Below are 24,122 nucleotides of genomic sequence, written 5' to 3'. Positions count from 1 at the left end.
AGTAAGCTTAGGCTTCCACAAATAGAGTGAGAAAGAAGGAAGGAGAACATTCTTGACCTGGAATGTCATAATATAATTGGATTAATTTTTAAGCTACCCCCATAAAATAGAATAGAAGAACAGCATTGTCTGTTTGTCATCAAGATTCAATTCAGTAAGCATTTATTGAATATCCGTTCAGTGTATTTTGGGTGTGTTCAAAAAAGTAGAATGTGCAGTCCTGCTTTTGAAGAGCTGGTAACTTCAGAGGTGCTCTACTTTCTCAACAGTTTCTTAGTTCATTAAGAACCCTGTTTTGATTTAGTATAATCCAAGAAGGCTTTTGCAGGAAACACTAATTTCTAGTGTTTACATGCCTTAGAGCTTTGAATCAAGAGTCAGAAAAAGACAGGGAGGTGTGAAATTTTTTAACTGACCAAGAGTTTCCATTCACTTTGATTCTCTCCATTTCGTTATTTCATGTTTTTTTCCCCCCTCTTTTTTTCTGAACACTATCAAAGGTTTATGCTGGATTCCAAAGTTCATATGAACTTTGCATACAAGGAATTCCCTGCATAACAGAGTGGAATGTATGCTAGTGAGAGTAAATGTTTTATAACATTTTCCTTTTACTTATTCTCTTTGCCCTTTACACCCATGAATTAGCCCTTTATGTGAATTTTTTTTGCAAGGATTTTTAAAAAGACAGGCAGCAGCTTTTTACAAGTTGTAATAACCATTCTTAGATGTTTGTTTATTTATTTATTTATTTATTTATTTCCAAAAGCACTGTTTTTATTTATACAGAGTCCTAACCACTTCGGCAGCAGGGCAGGATTGGGAGAGGTTCCTTTTTCAATCCAGGGGCCTCCATAATGTTGGTCTGTTGCTACCAAACACACAGGCAAGTGGCGTCATGGATTTGGTAAACTAACTACAATGTTTAGTCTCTCTTGGCTAGAGCAACAAGGTGAGCATCAATCTCTGCTTCTGAAAGAATCCTGAATTTAGGATTTTCAACTGTAACTACTCCAACTTCTATTTCTGAAGGTTTGAAATCAATTGATAGAACAGTAGATAGGCATGTAATTGCAGTTTCCACTCTCTGTTCAAATGTCCAATCAAATTTCTTCTTCACTTTTTTTTCAAGGAAGCTGGTTGACTCCGTTTGTTTAACTCCTGCTGCAGTGGCTTTAAACCCACAGTAGTAACCTGCAGGATCACACTTGTACACCTGAGGGCCTTGTTCTTCATCGATACCAATTAAAATCATACAACAACCAAGAGGCCTCATTTCAGCATTCTGTGTGTAGACCTGAGAAATATCAGCAATTCTTTTGCACAGCATGTCCACAGGAATCTCATAGCCATACTTGTATTTCCAGTTAGCTGCCTCATAGCATGCCCTCTGTACCTGGGATCTGCTGTCAGCTGTCATTCCTGTCATCACACAGCCAATGTTTTCAGTTATCTTGAATAAGTGAGTCACTGTGCTAGAATCCAATAATTTGTCAGGTACTTTCTTCTGTGTGACAATTACTGCACAGTCTTTCCCTCTGACAGCTACCAATGTAAGGCCACCCTGGTTAATAGCCTTAAAATCATATTCTACTTGGTAGAGCCGGCCCTCGGGTGAAAAAATGGTAATGTGGTGGTCAAAACCAGCGCTGGAACCACGGAACATGTTGGCACACCCACTGCTTCAAGCACTGTCTCTCTTAGAGGAGACTTTAAAAGGTCTGGACCCAATTTCAATGTGTGTGAGGTGGGCATGGGGATGTTGGGGGGTTTCCCACACCTTTATGGAGCAACTCTCTGACACCAACTGGTGGTCCTGCAATTCAACTCAATTCTGACACTAATAATCCAGAGATAGCATCAGATTCCACAGTCTAAGGGCTTAGTCCACAAGACTGCCCTCCACTTCAGATGCCAAATGTAAGCCCTGCTTCTGATTGACTGACTACAGATTGGAGGTTACCAAACCTTCCTTGGGTTTGATTAGTTTGCTAGAATGGCTCACAGAACTCAGGAAACCTATTTACTTACTGGATTAGTAAGCAATAGCAGCAGTTTTTATACCATGGGTGTTCATACCATAGGGTAACCATCCAGGGATCAAAGGTTCCTCATCCCACCACATTTTATCTTTTCTCTCAACAAACCACATGTTTCTGTGAACCAGGGCTGTTCTAGCAAATCCCATTTCTCTGACACCAACAAAAGGTTCTGGTCACCAATTCCAAAGTGTGGACGTGGAGGGTTTTTCCCACACCACCAAGCAACTTGGGCACACTCTCTAAGGACTTCAGATACCAGTCACCAGTCCAAGTTGTCACTTATGCTTTTGACCAACCTGCTTTAGATTGAGGGTTCCTGCGATCCCCACCTTGGGTTTGATCAATTTGCTAGAGCAGCTCACAGAACTCAGGAAAACATTTTATTTATTAGATTACTGGTTTGTTATAAAAAGGTATAACTCAGGAACAGCCTGATGGAAGAGATGCGTAGGGCAAGGTATGGGGACCTTTCATGCTCTCTTCAAGTGCATCACTCTCTCTGAATTTCCATGTATTCACCAAACTGGAAGATCTCCAAATTTGTCCTTTTGGGTTTTTATGGAAGCTTCATTACACAGGCACAATTGATTCACCATTGGTGACTGATTTAATCTCCAGCCCTGCTCCTCTCCCTGGAAATCAAGGGGTGGGACTGAAAGTTCCAACCTCTATTCAAGTTGGTTCTGCTGGCCCAGCCTTCATCCATAGGTGATTTCCAAAGTCACCTCATTAATATAAGCCCTGCTGTGGTTATGAATAATATGGCACCCGTTTCATTTTTATGGCTCTGAAGTGGATTTCAATAGGTACTCCCATTGCTCTTGTTGCTCAAAAAATTCCAATGGTTTTGGGAGCTCTGTGCCAGGAAACCATGGAACCAAGACCAAATACATATGAGAAATATATTTTGGTCAATGACCAAATTTGTATTTATTATTAATCACAAAATTGACACATTTAACCAGAAACATAAAATAAAGACATTATTAAAGTATCCATTTTTCATATTTTAGATCAGATTTATTACTAGCTACTGTTATTCATTCAATAATATTGTTTATTTGAAATTCTGTTGTTTAAATACAGGATTGAGCACTGACTTGGAAGATATATAATTATCAACAAATAGTAGTAATGTTTGGTACAATTTATGCCTTGGTCGATTTAAATTCATGCTAATGTAGGGACCACTTTGACATAAAGATTATTTTGAATTAAAAAAACCATCAAAACCCAGCAGATTCAGGAAAAGCTTTTTATGTCCTCCACAACTGCCTAAAAAGAATTTAGATAGAGGACCAGCTCTAGGAAGAGAGCTATCACCAGAGATAACTAGATTATACTATGTACTACATATGGTAGACAGGGAGGAACCTAGCATGGCCTGTTTGAACCCTATGTCCTATTGTTTCTGAGTGGCCCTGCAAACATTTGTTTATCAAACATTTACTCTTTTACATTTCCCTGTGACTTGCATTTCTTGCCTTGGAAGTCCCAGACCCCAACCCCCTTCTCCTTAATTCAGGATAATGGATATACCTCATTTTGCCAGACTGTCTATGGAATTTCCAAGTGTGGATTCCCTCTATGTATGAAATTACATTTGATTTTCTCTGATTCACCTTTCTCATGTCAGTTTGGTTCTTATTTAGACTAGAAGGACCTTGAAGGGGCCAGGAAATTCTTCCTCCCCAACACTCATTATAACTGAAAGGGAAAGCTGGCTTTATCAGGAGGTAGGTCATATTTCTTAATAATCACAGATTTCAGATTTTAGAACAGACGAAAAGCAGTGATTTTTCCCCAGCCCCCTAAGACTTTAGCTCCTTGAGGGAAAGGCCTGTGTCTTAGTCTCTATGTGCTTGCAAAATAAAGAGGAAGGAGTGGAAGGAGAAGGGAACTCTTTATTTAATTGTAAAGCAATTGAGGACCAGGAAATTTCCTCAGATTATATAACCAGGCAGGGTTGCAATCTCAGATTTTCTGCATCCTCATAAAACACATTTTGCTCTGTTAAGCTGCTTACTACTAGGACCATGTTTTTTTCTGGTAGTATTTCTTCTTAGGCAAACTAATTGTCCCACGTTTCTGCCTCTGTCCAAGGGATGAACAGAGATTTAGTCCAACCCTCTGTCTTCTTCCTTTTTCTTCCTTGGGGAAATATTTGAAGGAAACTTTTGACTTATACCTCTACCTTTTTCTTCAGTCCATGCCAAGGGAGGAAGTGTGATAAATCTGATCATGATTGGTGATGAGTTGCTGGGTTATTGTGCCGAAAAGCAGGAACGAGGCTTCTTACTTCTTTCACTCCATGCTTGGGCTCTTCAGGGTCTTGCCTGTTTCCAGCTCCCATATGATGAGTTCACCTGGCAAAGAAGGTGATAAATACAACTTCTCAGGGCAGCAGAGGGCTCCACCATCACTTCTTGGTTCCAGCTTTGTCGCCAATCCCTGGCTGCATTAAGTCGGACAGGTCTCCATTTTAGGCCAGGTGTCTCCAAATAAGGAGGAAGGTAGTAGGAAACCACTAGGTTTCAGAAGTGAGCCAAGTTCTCTAACAGTTACCTGAAAAGGGGTTGTGCTGTGCACCAATACAAATGTGATGCACTGCATTGGACTTTCAGTCAGTTGTTATCCTTGTTTGAGTGCTCTGTCAGTAGCAAAGCCTGGAAGATCAGAAGGCAGAGATGGGCCACTCCAACATAAAAGTTCTCACCATGTCAGAAGAGTTGTTTATTGTTGTTGTTGTTTTTAACTATGTAGTGCGGAGAATTTCACCATCTACAAAAGCAGACAGAATCGTTTTAATAAATTCCCATGTACTCATTCACCAACCCCAACAACTATGCACTCACAGTCAATAACTTCTACATCTGTTAATCCACTGAAATCTTTTTCCTAAATGACAAGTGCTCCCTGCATGTAGCTTTTACTTTCTGAGGCCACACAGCCAGGGATGGATGGTAGTTAACACTTGGGGTTAACAATAACAACGAGACAATAATAACATCAGTGTGACTCTTGTTCCCCTTGGCTCCCATCCAATAGCAGCAAGGAGATCCCAAGCCTTCCTTGTCACTCTCCTTGCTCTGAGAGGGTTCTGGGTGATTCATGCATTGTTTTTGTCATTCTCTATATTTTTCTTACCATGGTCAGAGATGTTCTTCTGCCACTTTGAGACCTTGAGGGGCAGTTGCTGTCTCTGCTGCTATTTGTATCAGTATAGGCTTTTTGTTAAAGACAATTTTTTAGGTTCACAGCAAAATTGAGAGAAAAGTACAGAGATTTCCCATATACTTCCTGCCCTCACATGCATGGCTTACCACATTACTAATATCCCCCACCAGAGTGGTATAGTTGTCATAATCGATGAGAACCTACATTGACATATCATAATCACCCCAAGTCCATAATTTACATTAGGGTTCACTCTTGGTGTTGTATATTCTATGGGGTTAGACAAATGTATAATGACATGTATCCACCATTACAGTATCATATAGAGTGGTTTCACTGTCCCAAAAATCTGTGTTCTGTCTATTCACCCATCTCTTTACAACCCCTGGCAACGCTGATCTTTTTATTATCACCATAGTTTTGCTTTTCCCAGAATGTCATATGGTTGGAATCATACAAGATTATATTTTCTGTATATACCACAGTTTATTTACCCATTCACCTACCACGGGACATCTCAGTCACTTCTAAGCTTTGGAAGTTGTGAATAAAGTTGCTGTAAACATCCATGTACAGTTTTTGTGTGGACATAAGTTTTCGACTCATTTGGGTAAACAGCAAGGAGTGTGACTTGTGGATTATACAGTAGGAGTACATATAGTTTTGTAAGAAACTGCCAAACGGTCTTCCAAAGTGGTTGTACTATTTTGCATTCCCATCAGCAGTGAATGAGAGCTCCTGTTGCTCCACATCCTCATCAGCATTTGGTGTTGTCAGTGTTCTGAATTTGGGCTATTCTAACAGATGTGTAGTGGCATCTCACTGTTTTAATTTGCATTTCCCTAGTGACCTATAATGTGGAACATATTTTCATATGTTTATTGTGATTTGTATGTCCTTTTTGGTGACCTTTCTGTTAAGATCTTTGGCTTATTCTTTAAGTGGGTTGTTTGTTTCCTTATTGCTGAAGTCTAAAGCATTCTTTGTATATTTTGGAAAACAGTCCTCAATCAGATATGTCTTTTGTAAATATTTTCTACCAGTCTGTGGCTTGTGTTCTCATTCTCTTGACATTATCTTTCACAGAGCAGAAGTTTTTTTTTTTAATATTAATGAAGTCCAGCTTATCAATTATTTCTTTCGTGGATTGTGCCTTTAGTATTGTATGTAAAAAGTCATCACCATGCCCAGGGCTATCTAGGTTTTCTCTATCATCTAGGAGGTTTATAGTTTTGTATTTTAGATTTAGGGGTCTATGATCCATTTTGAGTTAATTTGGGGGAAAGGTATAAGGACTGTGTTTAGATTTAGACTTTTTTTTTTTTTTTGCATGTGACTATTCCAGCACTATTTGTTGAAAAGACAAGTTGTCTTGTCTTTTCTTCTTTGTGAAAGATGAGTTGACTCTATTAATGTCATTGATTTCTGGGCTTTCTATTCTGTTCCATTGATCTGATTCTTCTTTTGCCAATACCACACTGTCTTGATTACTATAGATTTATAGTATGTCTTGAAGTTAGGTAGTGTTAGTCTTCCAACTTTGTTTTTCTTTTTCAATATTGTGTTGGCAATTTGGTGTATTTTACTTCTCCATATAAACTTTAGGATTGATTTGTCAATATCAACAATGCAACTTGCTGGGATTTTGATTGGTATTGCATTGAATCTATGGACCAAGTTAGGGAGAACAGACATGTTGGCAATATTGAGTCTTCTATTCCATTATTATGGGATATATCTCATTTATTTAGTTCTTCCTTGACTTCTTTCATCAGAGTTATATAGTTTTCCTGTATAGTTCTTATATACATTTGGATAGATTTGTACCTAAGTATTTTATTTTAGGGGGTGCTAATGTAAAAGGTATCATGTTTTAACTTCAAATTCCACTCATTCATAGATGGTATTTAGGAAAGATATTTCTATTTCCTACATTTTGCATATTAGTTTTGTGTTCTGTAATCTTTCTATAATTGCTTTTTTGTTTTTGCTTTTGTTTTTTTGCTTTTTGTCAAATTTTTTTTTGGATTTTCTACATAATCATGTCATCTATGAATGAGGACAGTTTTATGTCTTCTTTCCCAATCTGTATACATTTTATTTCTTTTCCTTCTCCTATTGCATTAGCTTACTTTATTGCAAATGCTTTTTCTGTACCTATTGATATAATCATGTGATTTTTCTTTTTTAGCCTGCTGAGGTGATGGATTATGTTAATTGATTTTCAAGTGTTGAGTCAGCCTTGCATACCTAAGATAAATCATACTTGATTGTGGCATATAATTCTTTTCATACTATTGTTAGAATAATGTTGGCCTCATAGAATGAGTTAGGAAGTATTCCTTCTGCTTCTGTCCTCTGAAAGAGATTGTAGAGAATCAGTATAATTTCTTCCTTAAATGTTTGGTAGAATTCACCAATGAACCCATCTGAGCTTGGTGCTATCTGTTTGGGAAGATTATTAATTATTGATTCAATTTCTTTAATAGATATGAAGCTATCCAAAATATCTATCTTTTATTGTGTAACTTTTGACAGATTTTGACTTACAAGGAATCGATCCATTTCATCTAGGTTATCAAATCTGTTGAAATAGAGTTGTATATAGTACTCCTTTATTATGCTTTTAATAACCATGGAATCTGTAGTGATGTTCTTTCTTTCATTTCCGATATTAGTACTTTGTGTCCTTTCTTTTTCTTCTCTTAGTTAACCTGGCTACAGGCTTATCAATTTTATTCACCTTTTCAAAGAACCAACTTTTGGTTTCATTGATTTTCTCTACTGATTTCCTGTTTCAATTTCATTTATTTCTTCTCTAATTCTTATTACTTTTTCTTCTGCTTACTTTGGATTTAATTTCTTATTCTTTTTCTAGTTTCCTAAGGAAGAAATTTAGATTTTTGATTTTTAGATCTCTTCTTTCCTAATATATGCATTCAATGCTATACATTTCCTTCTAAGCACTGCTTTTGCCTCATCTTACAAATTTTGATAAATTGTGCTTTCATTTTCATTTAGTTTAAAATATTTAAAAATTTCCTTTGAGATTTCGTCTGTGACTCACTTGTTATTTAGAAGTGTGTTGTTTAATCTCTACATGTTTTGGGATTTTCCAGTTATTTTTCTGTTACTGATCTCTTGTTTAATTCTATTGTGGTCTGAGAGCAGGTATTGTATGATTTCTACTCTTTCACATTTGTTAAGGTGTATTTTATGACACACAATATAGTCTATATTGGTGAATGTTTCAAGTGACCTGGAAAAGAATGTGCATTCTGCTGTTGTTGGATAAAGTAGTCTATAGATGTCAATTATATGCAGTTAATTGATGGTGCTGGTGAGGTCAACTATGTCCTTACTGATTTTCTGCTTGCTGGATCTGTCATTTCTGATAGAGGTTACCAATAATGACTTTTTGTCATTATTGTTGCTGTAATTGATGTTGCTATTGCTAATCTCACTGTGGTCACTGCTGTTCTTGTGAATGCACTATTCTAGCTTCAGTATGAGGCTCCTTTTTTAAACTTGTTATTTTTATTTATTTATTATTATTTTTTAGATTTGTGAGGTATCCTTTTTTTTTAAGATTTTATTTATTTGGCTCTCTTGGCCTTAGTGCCATCTTCTTGGAAAGCTCTGTGCCATGACAGCGCAGTTGAGGAAGAAGCAAATGCACAGGCTGAAGCGTAAAAGAAGAAAGATGTGGCAGAGGTCCAAGTAAACAGATAGCTTGTGCACCCATGGAGCCACAGGAGCAGAAATAAGGAAAGCCAGAGGCCAAGGATGTTGGTACCAATTGTTGGACTGCATGCCTACTTTCTAGAGCTTGATTCAATGGATCTAGAACATCCATTGCCATCTGATCACAGCAGCCACCTTTGAGACACCCACTTTGTTCATACCAAAACAGTCCCTTTTGGTCCTTTGCCCTGGACCTGTGACTTTCAGGAATAATTCTGTTTTCATTTGTGGCTGAATGTAACATGTTTACAATAAATCATCTCTTCTGCTGCCTTAAAAAAAGATTTTATTTATTTATTTGAGAGAGAGAGAGCATGAGCAGGGGAGGGGGCAGAGGAGAGGGAGAAGCAGACCCTCCATGAGCAGGGAGCCCCATGTGGGGCTCAAACCCAGGACCCTGAGATCCTGACTTGAGCTGAAGGCAGTTGTTTAACCAACTGAGCCACCCAGGCTCCCCTATGAGGTATTTTTTTTTTATTTGGATCCCTTGGATTGGTATTGTTCTTTGAATTCTTATTGCCCCCTTTTTCTTTGAACTTGGGAGAGAACTGATGAGGAGGCAGGGTGAGGACATATTTGAATAGCTTCACCAACTCTCACACTTAGAAGTGTTCCTCCTTGCCAATGATGAGCCAGTGCCAGGACCAGTAGTGGATATCTCTGCTTTTTCCCATATGACACCTCATTCACCTGGGGCACTTCCCTCAGAGGTAAGGGTAGTGACTGCCTTTGTGTCCCCTCTTATTTCAAGTATCTTACTTCTGATGTCTTAAATGAAACATGATCTACAATCCTAAAGCAAATCAATGTCTTATTCTTGGGGCAGACACAAGATCCTTCTGTATGTAGCCCTTGCTAAGTCAGCACTCTTATCCCAATTATGGTAACATCTTAAGTCTGCAAAAAAAGAACCCAGTATCTCCTAAGACTTGGAAGAAATAGGTCCAAAATGGTGACTGTATGTGCATCTTATATTTCCTCCAGAAAAAGATACAATATATTTCACTGAGTTATGAGATGGATTGCTTTTTTTCCATTTTGGGGACATGATTTCCTTCCTCCCACCTCCATCTTCCACTCACCTCAATCCACCTCCCACCTCTGTACCCCTTCCATGTCTGCCTGCTTCCTTCACCATCTTGAGATTCTTTTCCCTCTGGTTACTAGGCCTAGCTAAAGTTACCTTTAACAACACACGGGGTATTAAAAAAGAGAAAGTACAGGACTTTTGTCATCCTCCTAAAGGCCCTACTCTTATACTGCCTTGGGGGAGAGAAGTTGGCTTGAAGATTCATGAGCTAGATAAATGGTCCTACCTCCAGAGTCTTTACCAAGCCTCCTCGGGTGTGGTTTTATTCACCATTAGTTTGGCACACAGTGAGTAAGTGTTTGGCACAGAAATATCTTGACCAACTCATAGTTTCCATCAATCCCAGTTTCAGTTCAGTAGGGACAGTTTTCTTCCTGGACTTTCTCAGGATAGTCTTATCCAAGCTCTAACCATGTTCAGACAGGTGTGAAGGGTAGGCCTATTAGCAGATAAAGACTCTATACTTCATGTTCTCTTGTGCATAGATCCCATGCATGAGTGGGGGCTCTAACCTTTTCATTTGGACTGTATTTATTTATTTATTTATTTATTTATTTATTATTTTATTTTAAGATTTTATTTATTCATTTGAGAGAGAGGAGAGAGAAAGAGAGCAAGCACAAGCAGGGGTAGAGGCAGAGAGAGAGGGAGAAACGGACTCCTCACTGAGCTAAGAGTCTGACGCAGGGCTTGATCCCAGGACCTGGAGATCATGACCTGAGCCAAAGGCAGATGCTTAATCATCTGAGCCACCCATGCGCCCCTGGACTCCAATCATTTACATAAGGATTTCTAGAATCCCAAGATTCAAGCTCTTCCACCACCTTCATACCTCCCTAAAGCACACTGGTTCCTTAATCACTAGTGGGGAATCTGTCTCTTTGTTCTACCTACATATAGTCAACTTCTTATAAGAGTGAGAACATTGCAGATATATGTACCTTACAGGCTTCATTACATGGCTGGCATGCCTGCTTTACCAAAGCTCTTAATCATAAAACTGCTTTAATATGGTAGATGTTTGTCTACATTAGCATTCAAGGCCTAATGGCGCTATTAGAGCTCAGTCCAGATAACTTGGACTTCTTCCCTTTCATGATCCCTTGACATTTGCATTTGCTCTTCTTTTTTTTTTTTTAAGATTTTATTTATTTATTTATTAGAGAGAGAGAGAGAGAAACAGCATGAGAGGGGAGAGGGTCAGAGGGAGAAACAGGCTCCCCACTGAGCTGGGAGCCTGATGAGGGACTCGATCCCAGGACTCTAGGATCATAACCTGAGCTGAAGGCAGTCACTTAACCAACTGAGCCACCCAGGCGCCCTGCATTTGTTTTTCTTATTTTCATATAAATGTATGACTATGCAGATTGTGGCAAAACCTTAAAGTATGAAGAAAAACAAAAATCAAGATATAGAAATTGTGTGTTGGTTTTCTATTTTCTAGCAGTATCCAATTAGGAAATATAGGGAAAAATAAACTCCCACTCCCAATATAAAAGTATAAAATCTTGGTATAAATCTAACAAGAGAAGTATCTGAACTATGTGACAAAAACCATAAAACTTTAAATTTAAAGTCCTAAATTAAAGGGTGGGAAAAAATTTTGTAAAGATATAAATATTTTATATTAATCTATAAATTTAATGTTATTCCCCCCAGAAGTCTCAGTGGAAAGAATTTGACAAGATAATTCTGATATTTTTCAGAAGAGAAAATGTGTAGGAATAAGAAATAAATTTTGTAAATAAGGACTCATAAAGAGAAAAATATTATGTCAAATATAAAGCTATTATATTAAAAGAGTTTGGCATTGACAAAGTAATTGATAATTAAATCAATGAAACAAATGAGATTCTAGTATAAGATTCATATATAAATTGTAATTTAAGATATAATAAAGGAAAAATAGAATAATCAATAGATGGCTTTGAGATAGTAGGCTATTTGAGAAAAAATGTATTTTATTACATTTTACATAACAGTATAAACACAGAAAAAAATAGGGGAACAGTTCCATAATCTTACTGTGAAGAATAATTTTGTAAATAACTCACTGAAAACAAAGGGAAATGAAAAGCAATGTCATGAAAGTAATATATTTGTAACATGTAAAATAACAGAGTGTTAAAATCTATCATACATCAAAATCTTTCATAAATCTGTAAGAACATAAACCCAACAGAAAATGGATGGACAAGGGGCACCTGGATGGCTTAGTCAGTTAAGCGTCAGACTCTTGATTTCAGCTCAGGTCATGGTCTCAGGGTTGTGAGATTGACCTCCCGCATAGGGCTCCGTGAGCTGGGTGCGGAGCCTGCTTAAGATTCTCCCTCCCCCTCTCCCTCTGCCTTTCCTCACCCCTTGCATGCTCTCTCTCGCCCTCTCTCTTTCTTAAAAAAAAAAAAGAGGAAGAAAAACAAAAGAAAAAATAAAAAAGAAGAAAATGGATGGACAAAAGACAAAATGTGTGACAAAGCAATTTAGAGAAAAATGAATAAAAATGGTAAAACAATCATTTGAAGAGATGTTCAACTTCACTAATACTCAATAACATGCCAATTAAAATAAGGTACCACTTATACTATCAAATTTTGAAGAATTCCAGATTGAATATTCCATTTGGGAAATGAGCTGGAGAATCAGGTACTTTATGCTCTGTGAGTGGAAATGTAAACTATGATTACTTTCATTGAAGGCAGTTTGGCAGCATCTGTTGACATGTACTCTCTGGTCCAGTATATGGCATATGGTAGGCATGCAGTAAGTATTTGTTGACTTAATGCAGGATGACTTTTGTGAATGGAAAGAGCATGGACTTGGCTGTCAAACAAAACTGAATTTTATTCCTGGCCCTGCCACTTATTTACTAAGTAAACTTTAAGCAATTTATTTAACTTCCTTATGTTCCAACTTCCTTTTCTAGAAAATGGAGATACTTCTTACTTTTTAGAGTTGTGAGAAATAATGAAACAATACATGTAGTGTTTTAGCCATGGCTTCCAAGTTGTAAGTGCTGGATAAATGAAAGACTTTATTTGCTCCCACATAATTTTTCTGGCTACCCAAGAGAATTCTATTTCTAGAGTTAACTTTATCCAGGCTCTTCTACGTTCTCCTTCCTTACCATCCAGTCACCTCTCTATTTAAATTCAGCCTGTCCAAATCTGCTCTTAAGCTCTTACCTTTTTTGCTGCCAAGAGTTCATTAGAATCTTCCAATTAAGGATGATATTCAGTATCACATGAGTCCTTTAATACACTCATCACCAGTGCCTTTTGTGGATTGAATTGTAGCCCCCCAAAAAGTGCATGTGACCTTATTTGGAATAGGGTCTTTGCAGATATAATCTAGTTAAGAGGAGGTCGAACTGGAATAGAATGGGCCTTAAATCTGATATAACTGGTGTCCTTATAAAAAAAAAAGAAATTTGGACACAGACACACATGGGAAGAACATCATGTGATCATGGAGGCAGATACTGGGGTAAGGCATCTTCAAGCCAAGGACCCCCAAGGACTGCTAGTGACTACCAGAAGCTAGGGAGAAACAAGGAAAGATCCTCTTCTAGAGCCTTCAGAGTGAGCATGGCCCTGATGACATCTTAGGTTCAGACTTCTAGCCTCTAGAACTATGAGAAAATAAATTTGTATTAAGTCACTAAGTTTGTGGTACTTGGTTAAGGCACTAGGAGATATACTGCCCCACAAAAGGTCATTTGACTTTAATTCTGGGTTTAGTAATAATCTGTGGAAGAGATGGAGGCAACACCAGGATTTTTTATAATTATGGATAAATTCCATAAAATATAATCTTGGTTTTCCAACATGAAACCAGCCTTAGAAAAGGGGGAGAATATTTAAGGATTAGAAAGGGTTTAAAACAATCTCTAAGGAAACAAAACAACAAACTCGTTGTCTCAGGACACCTGGCCTCAGAAAGAATAGTTAAGGGGGTGATTCCCAGCCAGTGAGTCCCAAAGGCCTCAACTTTCCTTGGCAGTATGCCAGATGATTATATGTTCCTAGTGGCCATTAAAGTCCCTCTGTGCCACGTTCCTTTTCTTTCCACAGCTTGGTGGTCTGGAGATATGTATCAATGAGAATATATTAAGTTGTAAGTAACAGAACACTCAGTTAAAACAGTTTACAAAATAAGGAACTTACTATCTCACATAATAAATTTGGAGGTAAGAAGTTTCAGGATTGGTTACTATAGCTGCTCAGCAGTTTTCAGTTGCTTCTCTACAATTTTTTAAAAGATTTTATTTATTTATTTGTTTGTTTATTTATTTATTTATTTATTCATTCATTTATTTGAGAGAAAGAGAGAACAGAGGGAGAGGGACAAGCAGACTTCGCACTGAGCTTGGAGCCTGACACAGGGCTCAATCTTACAAACCTGAGATCATGACCTGAGCTGAAATCAAGAGTTGGATGCTTAACTGACTGAGCCACACAGGCACCTACTTCTCTACAATTTTTGACTTCCTCTCATCATCACAAGATGGTTACTGCAACTCCAGGCATGAGACCTTCACATAACAACACCAAGAAACAGAAAGATGAGTTTTTCCTTGCCTATTTCTTTCAGGGAGGAAAACCCTTTCCAGAAGTTCTCAGCAGACCTTTTTGTGGTAAGTCCTGACTTCTTAGTCTTGTGTAAGGCCCTGTCAAGCTATCCGAGATAATGGGTGATGCATGTGCATGGCTTGCCATAGTTATACAGTTTCAGGGTGACTAGGTGTGTTTGATGCCTGGTTATTAAATAACTAGTGGATAATGCACCAACATAACAGTATTTGCTTAGTCAAAATTACATCTGGAATCTGGATACGGATCTAGGTAATATGCCTGTGAAATAAAGTTTTTGAAACACTATGACATAATTATGCTGATTTTCCAGGTTGCCATATTTTAGGTTTTAATAGTTAATCTCCACAAATGGCTCCCCCACTGAGCCATGACTCTGGAGTATTCATGCTCTGGTGTAGTCCCTATGCCTTGAATCTGGACTGGCCTTATAACTCTTATAACTTGCTTTTCATCAATAAAATGTGACGAAAGTCACACTGCATGACTCCTGCATGAGCCTAGGTCATACAAAGCCTTGAAACTTCTAACTGGGACTTTTGAAATGTTGATTTTTGTGAAGCCAGCTACCATGCAATAAGTCTGACTATTCTGAGACTCCCACACTCAGAGGAAGCTCAAGCTAGCCACATAGAGAGGCTGCATGGAGAGACAGAAATGCCCAGCCAGGCTCTAGCATGCTAGTTACCCCAATGCAGGCATGAAACGTGATCGAAGAAGCATCTTGGACTTCTAGACCAGTTAGGCCTTCAGATGATTCCAGCCCCAGGTCCCATTTGACTACAACAAGAAAAGTGATCTTAAGTAAAAACTTTCTATCTGAGCCCAGTCAATACATAGAAATATAAGCAGTATAATAACTTTTATTTTTGTTTAAGCCACCAAATTTGGAGACCTCCAAAGAAGAAGGGTTGTGAACAGCCCCTAGGGTCAATAATTTCTATCCCCTGATATTTATGTCTTCATGGGATTTCCTCCCCTTGAGTGAGGATGGGATCTGTGACTTGCTTCTAATCAACAGACTATGGCAAAGGTGATGAGATGTCACTACCTTGTTTAGATTATATTTAAATAAGACTCCATCTTGGCATATTGGAGTGAGAGATTTCTTCTTGCTGGCTTAATGAAGTGAGGAGTCCACACTGAGGAAGCCCACAAAGCAAGGAACTGTAGGACATCTCTAGGGCTGACAGCCAGCAAAATGCCAGGGTTGTCAGTCATTCATCCACAAGTAAGTGAATTCTGCTACCCACACAATACATTTGGAAGCAGATTCTTCCCCTGTTCTCCAGATGAGAACACTGGACTCTGCTAAAGGGGAGCAGAGGACCCCAGTCAAGCTGTCCCCAGACTCCTATGCACAGAATCTGTGAGATGGTAAATGTGTGTTTTCAGCTGCTACATTTGTGGTAATTTGCTACACAGCATTAGAAAACTAACATACAGGGTGAGTATATTTTGCATGAGGAAGGGATGTGAATTGAATGGCTCAGGGATGACCTGAGGTAGACAGTCTCCAAAGAGGTCCACCATGAATTCCTCTTTCCACATTCATGCTGCTCCTCATATCAAAGGTGGAATCTAACTCCCTCCTCTTGACTCTGGGCTGGTCTTACTCAGTTTTTTGCTTTGGCCAATAGAATGTGATGGAAGTGATGTTCTGAGACTTTAAGGCTATCATAATGAGTCTTGAGGTTTCTTCCTAGGTCTTTAGAGCCCTTACACTTGGTAGTCCTGACCCACTGTGAGGGTTGTTTACCATGCTGGAAGGACCATGTATAGAGATTACATAGAGAGACCAGATGGAGAGAGAGGGATGACCATCTGAACTCTCAGCTGAGCTCAGCCTTCCAACCTTCCCTGCTAAGGCACCAGACTGTTGGTGAAGACTTTTGGACTCTTTAGCCCATACTAGCCAGCCATCATCTGAACACTAGAGAGTAATCCCAGATGATGTCATGAAAAGCAGAAGGACTGCCCAGAAGAACCCTGCTCAAATTACTGACCCATAGAACCATGAGCAGTTTGTTACACAGAGTAATCAGGCAGGATTTGGTTGGGTCTCTTCCACTCTTCCAGGAAAGGCAGAATACCATCAATACCAACCTGAGGATATCTCCCATGGATGGTGGAGGGAGGGGGACTCAACAGCAGAACAATTTCACCCGTCACATCTCGTTGGATGGAGTTTTATCACTTGTCTGTGTCAGTCCTTAACTAACAAGGAGAATGGGATTTTGATAAGTTCAGATTAGTCAACATGCACCCCCTGGTGCTCCTTTCCCTGAACACTTGTTGAATACCTCTTGTGTTTGAAGTCAAGCCATAGTATCTGCCATGATGATAATCTGCTGTCACTGTCATCATCATGCCAGGAGCTCGGCTGACCCTGATTTTGCCTCTACTATCTCACCGCTTGCTGGCAGCTGAATACTCCATCCCCACCAGTGCTTACTGATCTTCAGTGAGGCGCAGCTGACCTTTGGGGAGCTTAAGAACTTGGGACAAATTACCCCTGAGCTGTATCTGAGGATTATTTAATGGTTTCATCTACGATAACATCAAAATGAGTCTTCTCAATAATTATTAGGACACAGTGTGGGATAGAGTGCAGATATTCTTCAACTCTCCTTCTATCCTAGAGTGAGGTATCCTTAAGGCTTGCCTCCCAGAGGTTGAAGGAATTTCTCTCTTGGTGGGAAAGAGAGGGCCATTTAAAAAATTCATTAGGATCAAAATTCTCTTTGCCATTTCTCTAAGGAGGTATAGCAAATTCTCTAATGCACAGGATTTGTGGTGCTTGCCTTTATAATCCTAGCATTCCTCTGTTACCTATATATATTAGGCATATAGCCAGGAACTTTACTAGGCATACAGGTAGTAGAAGGAAGATGAGAAGTCATTACTAGTTGAAGTGGCCTCTGCCTGAAGGAGTTTGATATTTATAACAGCATCTTGAATATGTTAAACATGTTAGTACAAAACGGTAAAGTTTCTCTAGAATTAGAATGTTTAGAATTAAAAATCAGACCTATGTCTTAACCTTGAAGTAATTTTGACATAAGGATCAGATTCGTAGCCAGGAACTGGAAATTTTCCATAGGCCAGCAAAGGTGTTTTATTAACTGATCTAATTTAAAGAATAATGTATTATTTCATCTTTAGTGTTTTGAGATTCACTTTGTATTGAGCAAGTCTTTAGGAAATATCACAAAGAGAGGAGTGAACATGTTTGCATTCTCAAATCCAGAAAGGAGAATGCTGAAAATAGGAGCCAAAGAAGACTTAAAGCTTCACGTACTTTCCTCCCTGGGGTTTGATGCCTCTAATGGAAAAACAATGTTGTAGGCATCAAGTGGAGATTCTAATTAGACAGCACAGCAATGATCCCAATGCTCTGATCCCTGAGGTTTTGTGAATTAGGAAACTCAGATTACCAGAGTGGAAAACTTTCTCAATAAAATAGCTCTTCTAGGTTGAAAACTATTAGTCCAGCTAAAAAAATTGGAAATTAAAAATCAGAAGATGGAGAGGCAGCATGACTTTAAGCACACATGCTCTACTAGAGATAGAGGTATATATGGGGCCCAGAACTCATACTTCTAATGCTCATTTGCCTGAAGACAGAGAACTGTCCGACAGAAAATTTCATGAATGAGGATATGAGAAATACACATCTTCAATTATTTTGAACACTTTCTCTTTCCTAAGAACATAGTCTAAAAACTTGCCATGGTGTGATCTCATTAGTAGAATGGGGATAGCCCAAAGCTGAGGTGACAGATTTCAGGAAGTCCTTACAAGTTTCAGAGTTACCTTGTCACCTTCCAATTCTGTTTCTAAAACTCTGCTGCTTTTGCCATGAATTCTAAGAAAGGAGACTCACCCAATTTAGTATTATTCCAAGAGAAACGTAGTAAAAAACAGGGATCTAAGTTATCCCATCTTCAATAGAGTTGGTCACAAAGTCGCTTCTTCTATCCTGCTTATTTCCTGAACTGGAAAACTGGTATAAATCCTGAAGCGGAGGTAAAGTAAAAAGGAAATGGTGTCTACTTCCCCCTTGTATGTGTTTTCCCTAATACAATGCTTCCTCTCAATCATACTCACACACACAAGTAACCATTTCATTGGCCTTTCAGTTATGGTTAAAAGCCCTGAGCCTGGAGTTAGTGTCTTGTCTTTACTGCTGTGTCAGCCAGGGTGTGGAGTGGGACATGGAAACCACCATAGACATTCTGAGCAGAAAAAGATTTAGTGCAAGAAATTCTGTTTACAAACTCTTTGCAAAAAAACAGTTTGACACCTTATAGAAAAAGTAAACATGCAATTATCATACAGCCCAGCAATTGCACTCTTAGGCAAAATGGAAACTATATTCACACAGAAACCTGTACATGAATGTTCACAGCAGCTTTATATGTAGCAGCCCCACACTGGAAATAGCCCAGATATCCTTCAATAGGTAAATGGCTAAACAAGCTATGGTACATCCACACCATGAAATAATACTCCACGCCATGAAATAATAAAACACCGAACCAACTATTGATCCACACAGCTTGGATGCACCTCCAGGAGACTTAAACTGAGTGAAAAAAGCCAATCCCTAATGATTACAAGATGTATGATTCCACTTATAATGTTTCTTGAAATGACAAAATTTTGGAAGTGGAGGACAGAGTAGTTTTCAGGGGTTAGGGGTGCTGTGTAAAAGGGTAACATGAGGCATCCATGTCAGAACTACTCAGTATTTTTACTTTGGTGGTAGATGAATGAACCCTCATGTATGATAAAAGGCATTGTATAAACACACACACACTAACACACACACACACACACACAAATGAGTAGAAGTGAAAAGGGGGAAATCTGAATAAGATCAGTGAATTGTATAAATGTCAATATCCTGCTTGTAATACAGCACTGTAATTTCTGAGGATGTGACCAAGGGAGAAATTGGGTAAAGGGTACATGGGATATCACTGTACTATTTCTTACAAATACATGTGAATTCTACAATTATCTCAGTAGAAACTTCAGTTAAAAATTTTTTTGTAAGGGATGGAAGAACAGAAGCCAGAGGGCCATTGCTGGGCCAGCATAGCTCTAAACCAGAATTTAGGAAACTGCTGCTGCCCCCACCCCAACTGGCTGTTGTACTCATGAAACTTGGGTGACTAGACCCAAACTTGGAGTCTAGTTGCCACAACTCTCGGGTTAGTCTGACCAGGAGTAGAAAGGTGGCTTTTGTTTCACTTCTACCTACCAGAAGGAGGAGGGACACATCTGACTGGCAGAACTCAATTTGCTTCCAAAACATTAGCTGCAAAATGATCTGGAAAATGTGGGTTTTAGCACTTCAATTTTTACAAATAGAATATGGAATGGGAATTGAAAGAGCCAATCATGATATCTACCATAAGTAGCCACTAGCTATGTGACCTTAGGCAAGTTTATTAACCTTTCTGGTCCCCAGTTTCTACTAAATAGAGATCATCATTATAATTACCTCGTAGAATTAAATGAGATATGGCATAGTGCTTGGCACACCTTACTTGCTCACTTAATACATGCTAGTCATTATTGTTTTCTTAAACTGATGTACAGCGAAAGAGTATTACAAATGTTCCATATTAAAAGCAAAGGAAAGAAAGATTAAAAATGAAGAGAAGAGAAAATTTGGAGGGAAAAACAGAGGCATTATTCTTGAATACTTGGTATCTAATCAATGTCAAGAAATAAGGATGTGAAAAAACTTACTCAACATATTGAGTATTGTATAGAATGGTTGATGCTGTGAACTGAATTGTATCCTCCCCAAATTCATATGTTGAAGCCCTAACCCATCATATGATGGTATGTGAAGATGGGGGCCTTTGGGAGGTAATGAGATCATGAGGGCAGAGATTATTACCCTTATTTGTTTTAAGATTTTATTTACTTATTTGACACAGAGAGAGAGAAAGAGAGAGAGAGAGAGCACAAGCAGGGGGAGGAGCAGGCAGAGGGAGAGGGAGAAGCAGGCTCCCCACTGAGCAGGGAGCTCGACTTGGGGCTTGATCCCAGGACCCTGGGACCATGACCTGAGCTGAAGGCAGACACTTAACCAACTGAGCCACCCAGGCACCCAGATTATTACTCTTATGAGAAGAGATGTCTTCTCTCTTCACCATGTAAGGACACACAAGATGGCCCTCTGTAACCCAGATAGAGAGCTCTCACAAGGAACCAAATAAGCCAATGGACACTTCCTTTGAACTCAGGGATATTAGCATTGGCCAAGTAGCACATCCTTCTCAAGGCTTGTTTTGAGTTTACTGGACCTGTTATGGGTTGATTGTGTCCCCACCCCCCAAAATTCCTATGTTGAAGTCAACTCCCCCACCAGTAATTTAGCATATGACTTTATTTAGAAATAGGGTCATAGCAGAGGTAGTTAAGCCAACATGAGGTCATAGTGAGTGGGCCCTAATCCAATATGAGTGGTGTCCTTATAAGAAGAGGAAATTCAGGCTGAGATACAGGTAGAGGGAGAATGCTATGTGAACATGAAGATGGCCATTATAAGTCAAAAAGAGAGCCTGCAGAGGAAACTAACCATGACAACACCTTGATTTTGGATTTTCAGAACTGTGAGGAAATAAGTTTCTATTGTTTGAGCCACCCAGTCTGTGGTACTTTGTTGTGGCAGCCCTAGCAAACCAATATATGGCCCTACCGCCTTTCTTCAGAGAAGTTTTCTAGAAAAATAGCCTTCATTTTTTCTCAACCTTCCACTCTGTTTCAGAACTACCATTTCTCTCAACATTTTGTAATTATTTCATTTACAGGCCCTACAATATCATCAGTTTTTTTTTTAAAGATTTTATTTATTTATTTGACAGAGAGATAGCACAAGTAGGCAGAGCGGCAGGTAGAGGGAGAGGGAGAAGCAGGCTCTCTGCTGAGCAGGGAATCCGATACGGGGCTCAATCCCAGGACCCTGGGGTCATGACCTGAGCTGAAGGCAGATGCTTAACCGACTGAGCCACCCAGGCACCCCTCATCAGTTTTCTTTCTATGGGTCTTCTACTGTCATATTTCTTACTAGGAAAGGCAAATGTCCAGTATTCAGTAGTGTGATAGGAGGTCTCACAGCTGCAGGATAAACTTGGTATGTCCTCTCCCAGTAATCAGTTTCCCAGAATTTTTGGGAAAATGTTAAATAATGTATTTGAAAATTAATTCAAATCATATTTATGTTAAAACAAACATAAGTTTTTAATATAATCTAGTAGATTTCAAAGACATTTCTTGCTTATAGTGAGTTCCCCTAAATAAAAGTGTTCCCACCATCCTCTGCATTAGGGCCTCTTCATTTACCATTCAGAGGTAGCCTTCTGCTACTTTAAAAAATTTTTATTTATTTATTTAAACATTATTTATTTATTTGAGAGACAGCATGAGAGCATGAGTTGGGGGCGGGGAGAGGAGCAGAGGCAGAGGGAGAAGCAGACTCCCCACTGAGCTGGGAGCCTGATGCCTGGCTCTATCCCAGGAAGCTGAGATCATGACCTGAGCTGAAGGCGGATGCTTCACGAACTGAGCCACCCAGGTGCCCAGAGCCTTCTGTTACTGCATTTATTCAGTCATTCTCTGAATGGACAATGAGAGCCAAGGTGTGAAACCAAAGACAAGTCTATATATATATATAAAGCTAAGGAGTATTCCTGAGAAGCTTAGGGGACAAAAAGATTTTTAACTTAATACTGAGTTTTTCTGATTCGGGGATTTGAGGTCTGTAACAACTTGCATGATAGGTTGGGCACTCTCCTAGTCACTCAATTTGTGACTTGAAGTGATGATCTGAGGTGATCTACTCCAGAGAGGAAAATGTACAGATTGATAGAGGAGTGGAAATAGGGATTTTTTGTCTCTTCCATGGATTCTGGCCAACTCCTTAGGTACACACATCTGTCATCCTCCCAGTGAGTCACCCCTGGCCTTCTCTCTGCCCAATGTGCAGCTGCCACATGGAAGCCAGCTCAGGAGACGTCAGTTTAGGACCCCGACCCCACCTTGCATTTGATTTACTTTTTTTGAAGTTGGCCATGTCCAGGTTTATCCGACTGTGCAGTCTTTTCAACATTTCCTTAAGTTGCACGTGAGTGGGGCCAGGCTTTCTTGTACTCTGCCACTCCTCTGAACTAGGATACTTTGAATCTAGTTACCTGGAACCTTGTGCCTGGTTCCAAGCTTCAGGGAAATGTGAGAAGAGCCATTAAGCCAGGCTACAGGTGAGGTTGGTTATTCTCCACATCTGTGACCCCATTTAGGGGCCTTGTAACGCTAGTGCCCCTCAGGAAACATAAAACCAAACTCATCAAAAGGCACTGCGATAGGTTTCCAGGAATTATTATCAAAGCTGATGACCCAGGCCCCGTGACGCCTAGATTTGGCACTCAAAGCTTTCTCTTAATGAAAAGGTCAGGCCATACTTCCTCTCAGCATCTTCAGGTACTATTAGCATTCCTGGGAAATCCAGAGGGGCGGAGGACAGGAGACAGGGGTTCCAAGGAGGGTAAGATGGTGAAGTCCAGGCCGCCGACGGCCCGCCCCCTCCACACCAGGCCTTGCCAAAGGACTGGCTGGGCATAAAGACCGGGTAACATTTCCCTTCCTGAAGCTGCGTAACAGCCCGGGCCAGAGGCAGCAGAGCCCGGCGGCACGCGCCCCTCCGGCGCTCCGCCCTGCCCTCGCGGCCAGCGGCGGAGGAGGCGTGGCGTGGCGGGGCGATCGTCGGCGGGGGGCGGGGCCTGCCGCGGGCGCCACGAGAGCGTCGCGGGCTGACGCGAATGACGCGGCGCCCGCCAGGCCGCAGCCCCGCCGCCCCGCAGTGGGGCCCGCCTCGGCCCGCCCCCGGCCCTCCCGGCCCGGCCTCCCGAGCGCCCCTGTCAGATTGTGGCGGCTGGCCGCGCGGTGCGCTCCTTCCCTACTGCCTGGGCGAGGAGGCTTGTGTTCAGGCACACCCCCACGTCCCTTCGGCGCCGCTGCCTCTGCTCCACTGGCCTCCGCTCCACCCAGCCCTCCGCCACACGCCGGTAGCGACATGGCACACGCGGCGGTACGCTGCCCCAGCGCTCGGGGCTCCGGGGACGGAGAGATGGGCAAGCCCAGAAAAGTGGCGCTCATCACTGGCATCACGGGCCAGGTGAGTGCCGAGGTGGGGGTTCGAGCCGGGCCTGCTGCTGCTGGGGCACGTGTGCGCCCCGCGCTCGGGGCTGCCTGCGTTACCAGGAACAGCCTTCTGGGCATCCCGGAAGGTTTCCGATGTGGCTTGTTGTAGAGGTCGATGACAAGATGTGCCTTGTGGGGAGTGTGCTGAATGCATGGAATGTTTCTAGGCTTCCCTTGGGGCGTGGGAGCGTGTGTTCTACTTGGATTGTGGTCCTCACACCTGAGTAAGACTCTCTCACCTGTCCAGCCGGCGACTGCAGTGCT

The 24,122-nt window shown here is 40.4% G+C and overlaps 1 protein-coding gene and 1 pseudogene across 1 annotated transcript in view; one reads left to right on the top strand and one right to left on the bottom strand.

Moving 5' to 3' along the window:
* Positions 1-812: 812 nt before the first annotated feature.
* On the bottom strand, positions 813-1,663 carry LOC114223894 (proteasome subunit alpha type-6 pseudogene; annotated as a pseudogene).
* A 22,008-nt stretch (positions 1,664-23,671) lies between these two features.
* GMDS (GDP-mannose 4,6-dehydratase) overlaps positions 23,672-24,122 on the top strand; it is a 637,538-nt gene continuing 637,087 nt past the window's right edge. The window contains exon 1 of the mRNA XM_088024103.1: positions 23,672-23,832. Within this exon, the coding sequence (XP_087880229.1) occupies positions 23,731-23,832 (102 nt within the window). The 5' untranslated portion in view covers positions 23,672-23,730. The remainder of the gene's footprint in view (positions 23,833-24,122) is intronic.

Source organism: Eumetopias jubatus, unplaced genomic scaffold (genome assembly GCF_037043125.1).
Source record: "Eumetopias jubatus isolate StellerSeaLion01/CBP00866 unplaced genomic scaffold, mEumJub1_p1.0 scaffold_6, whole genome shotgun sequence".
Classification (NCBI taxonomy): Eukaryota; Metazoa; Chordata; class Mammalia; order Carnivora; family Otariidae; genus Eumetopias; species Eumetopias jubatus.
The sequence above is the reverse complement of the archived record's forward strand: the minus strand, read 5'-3'. Positions and strand labels throughout refer to the sequence as shown.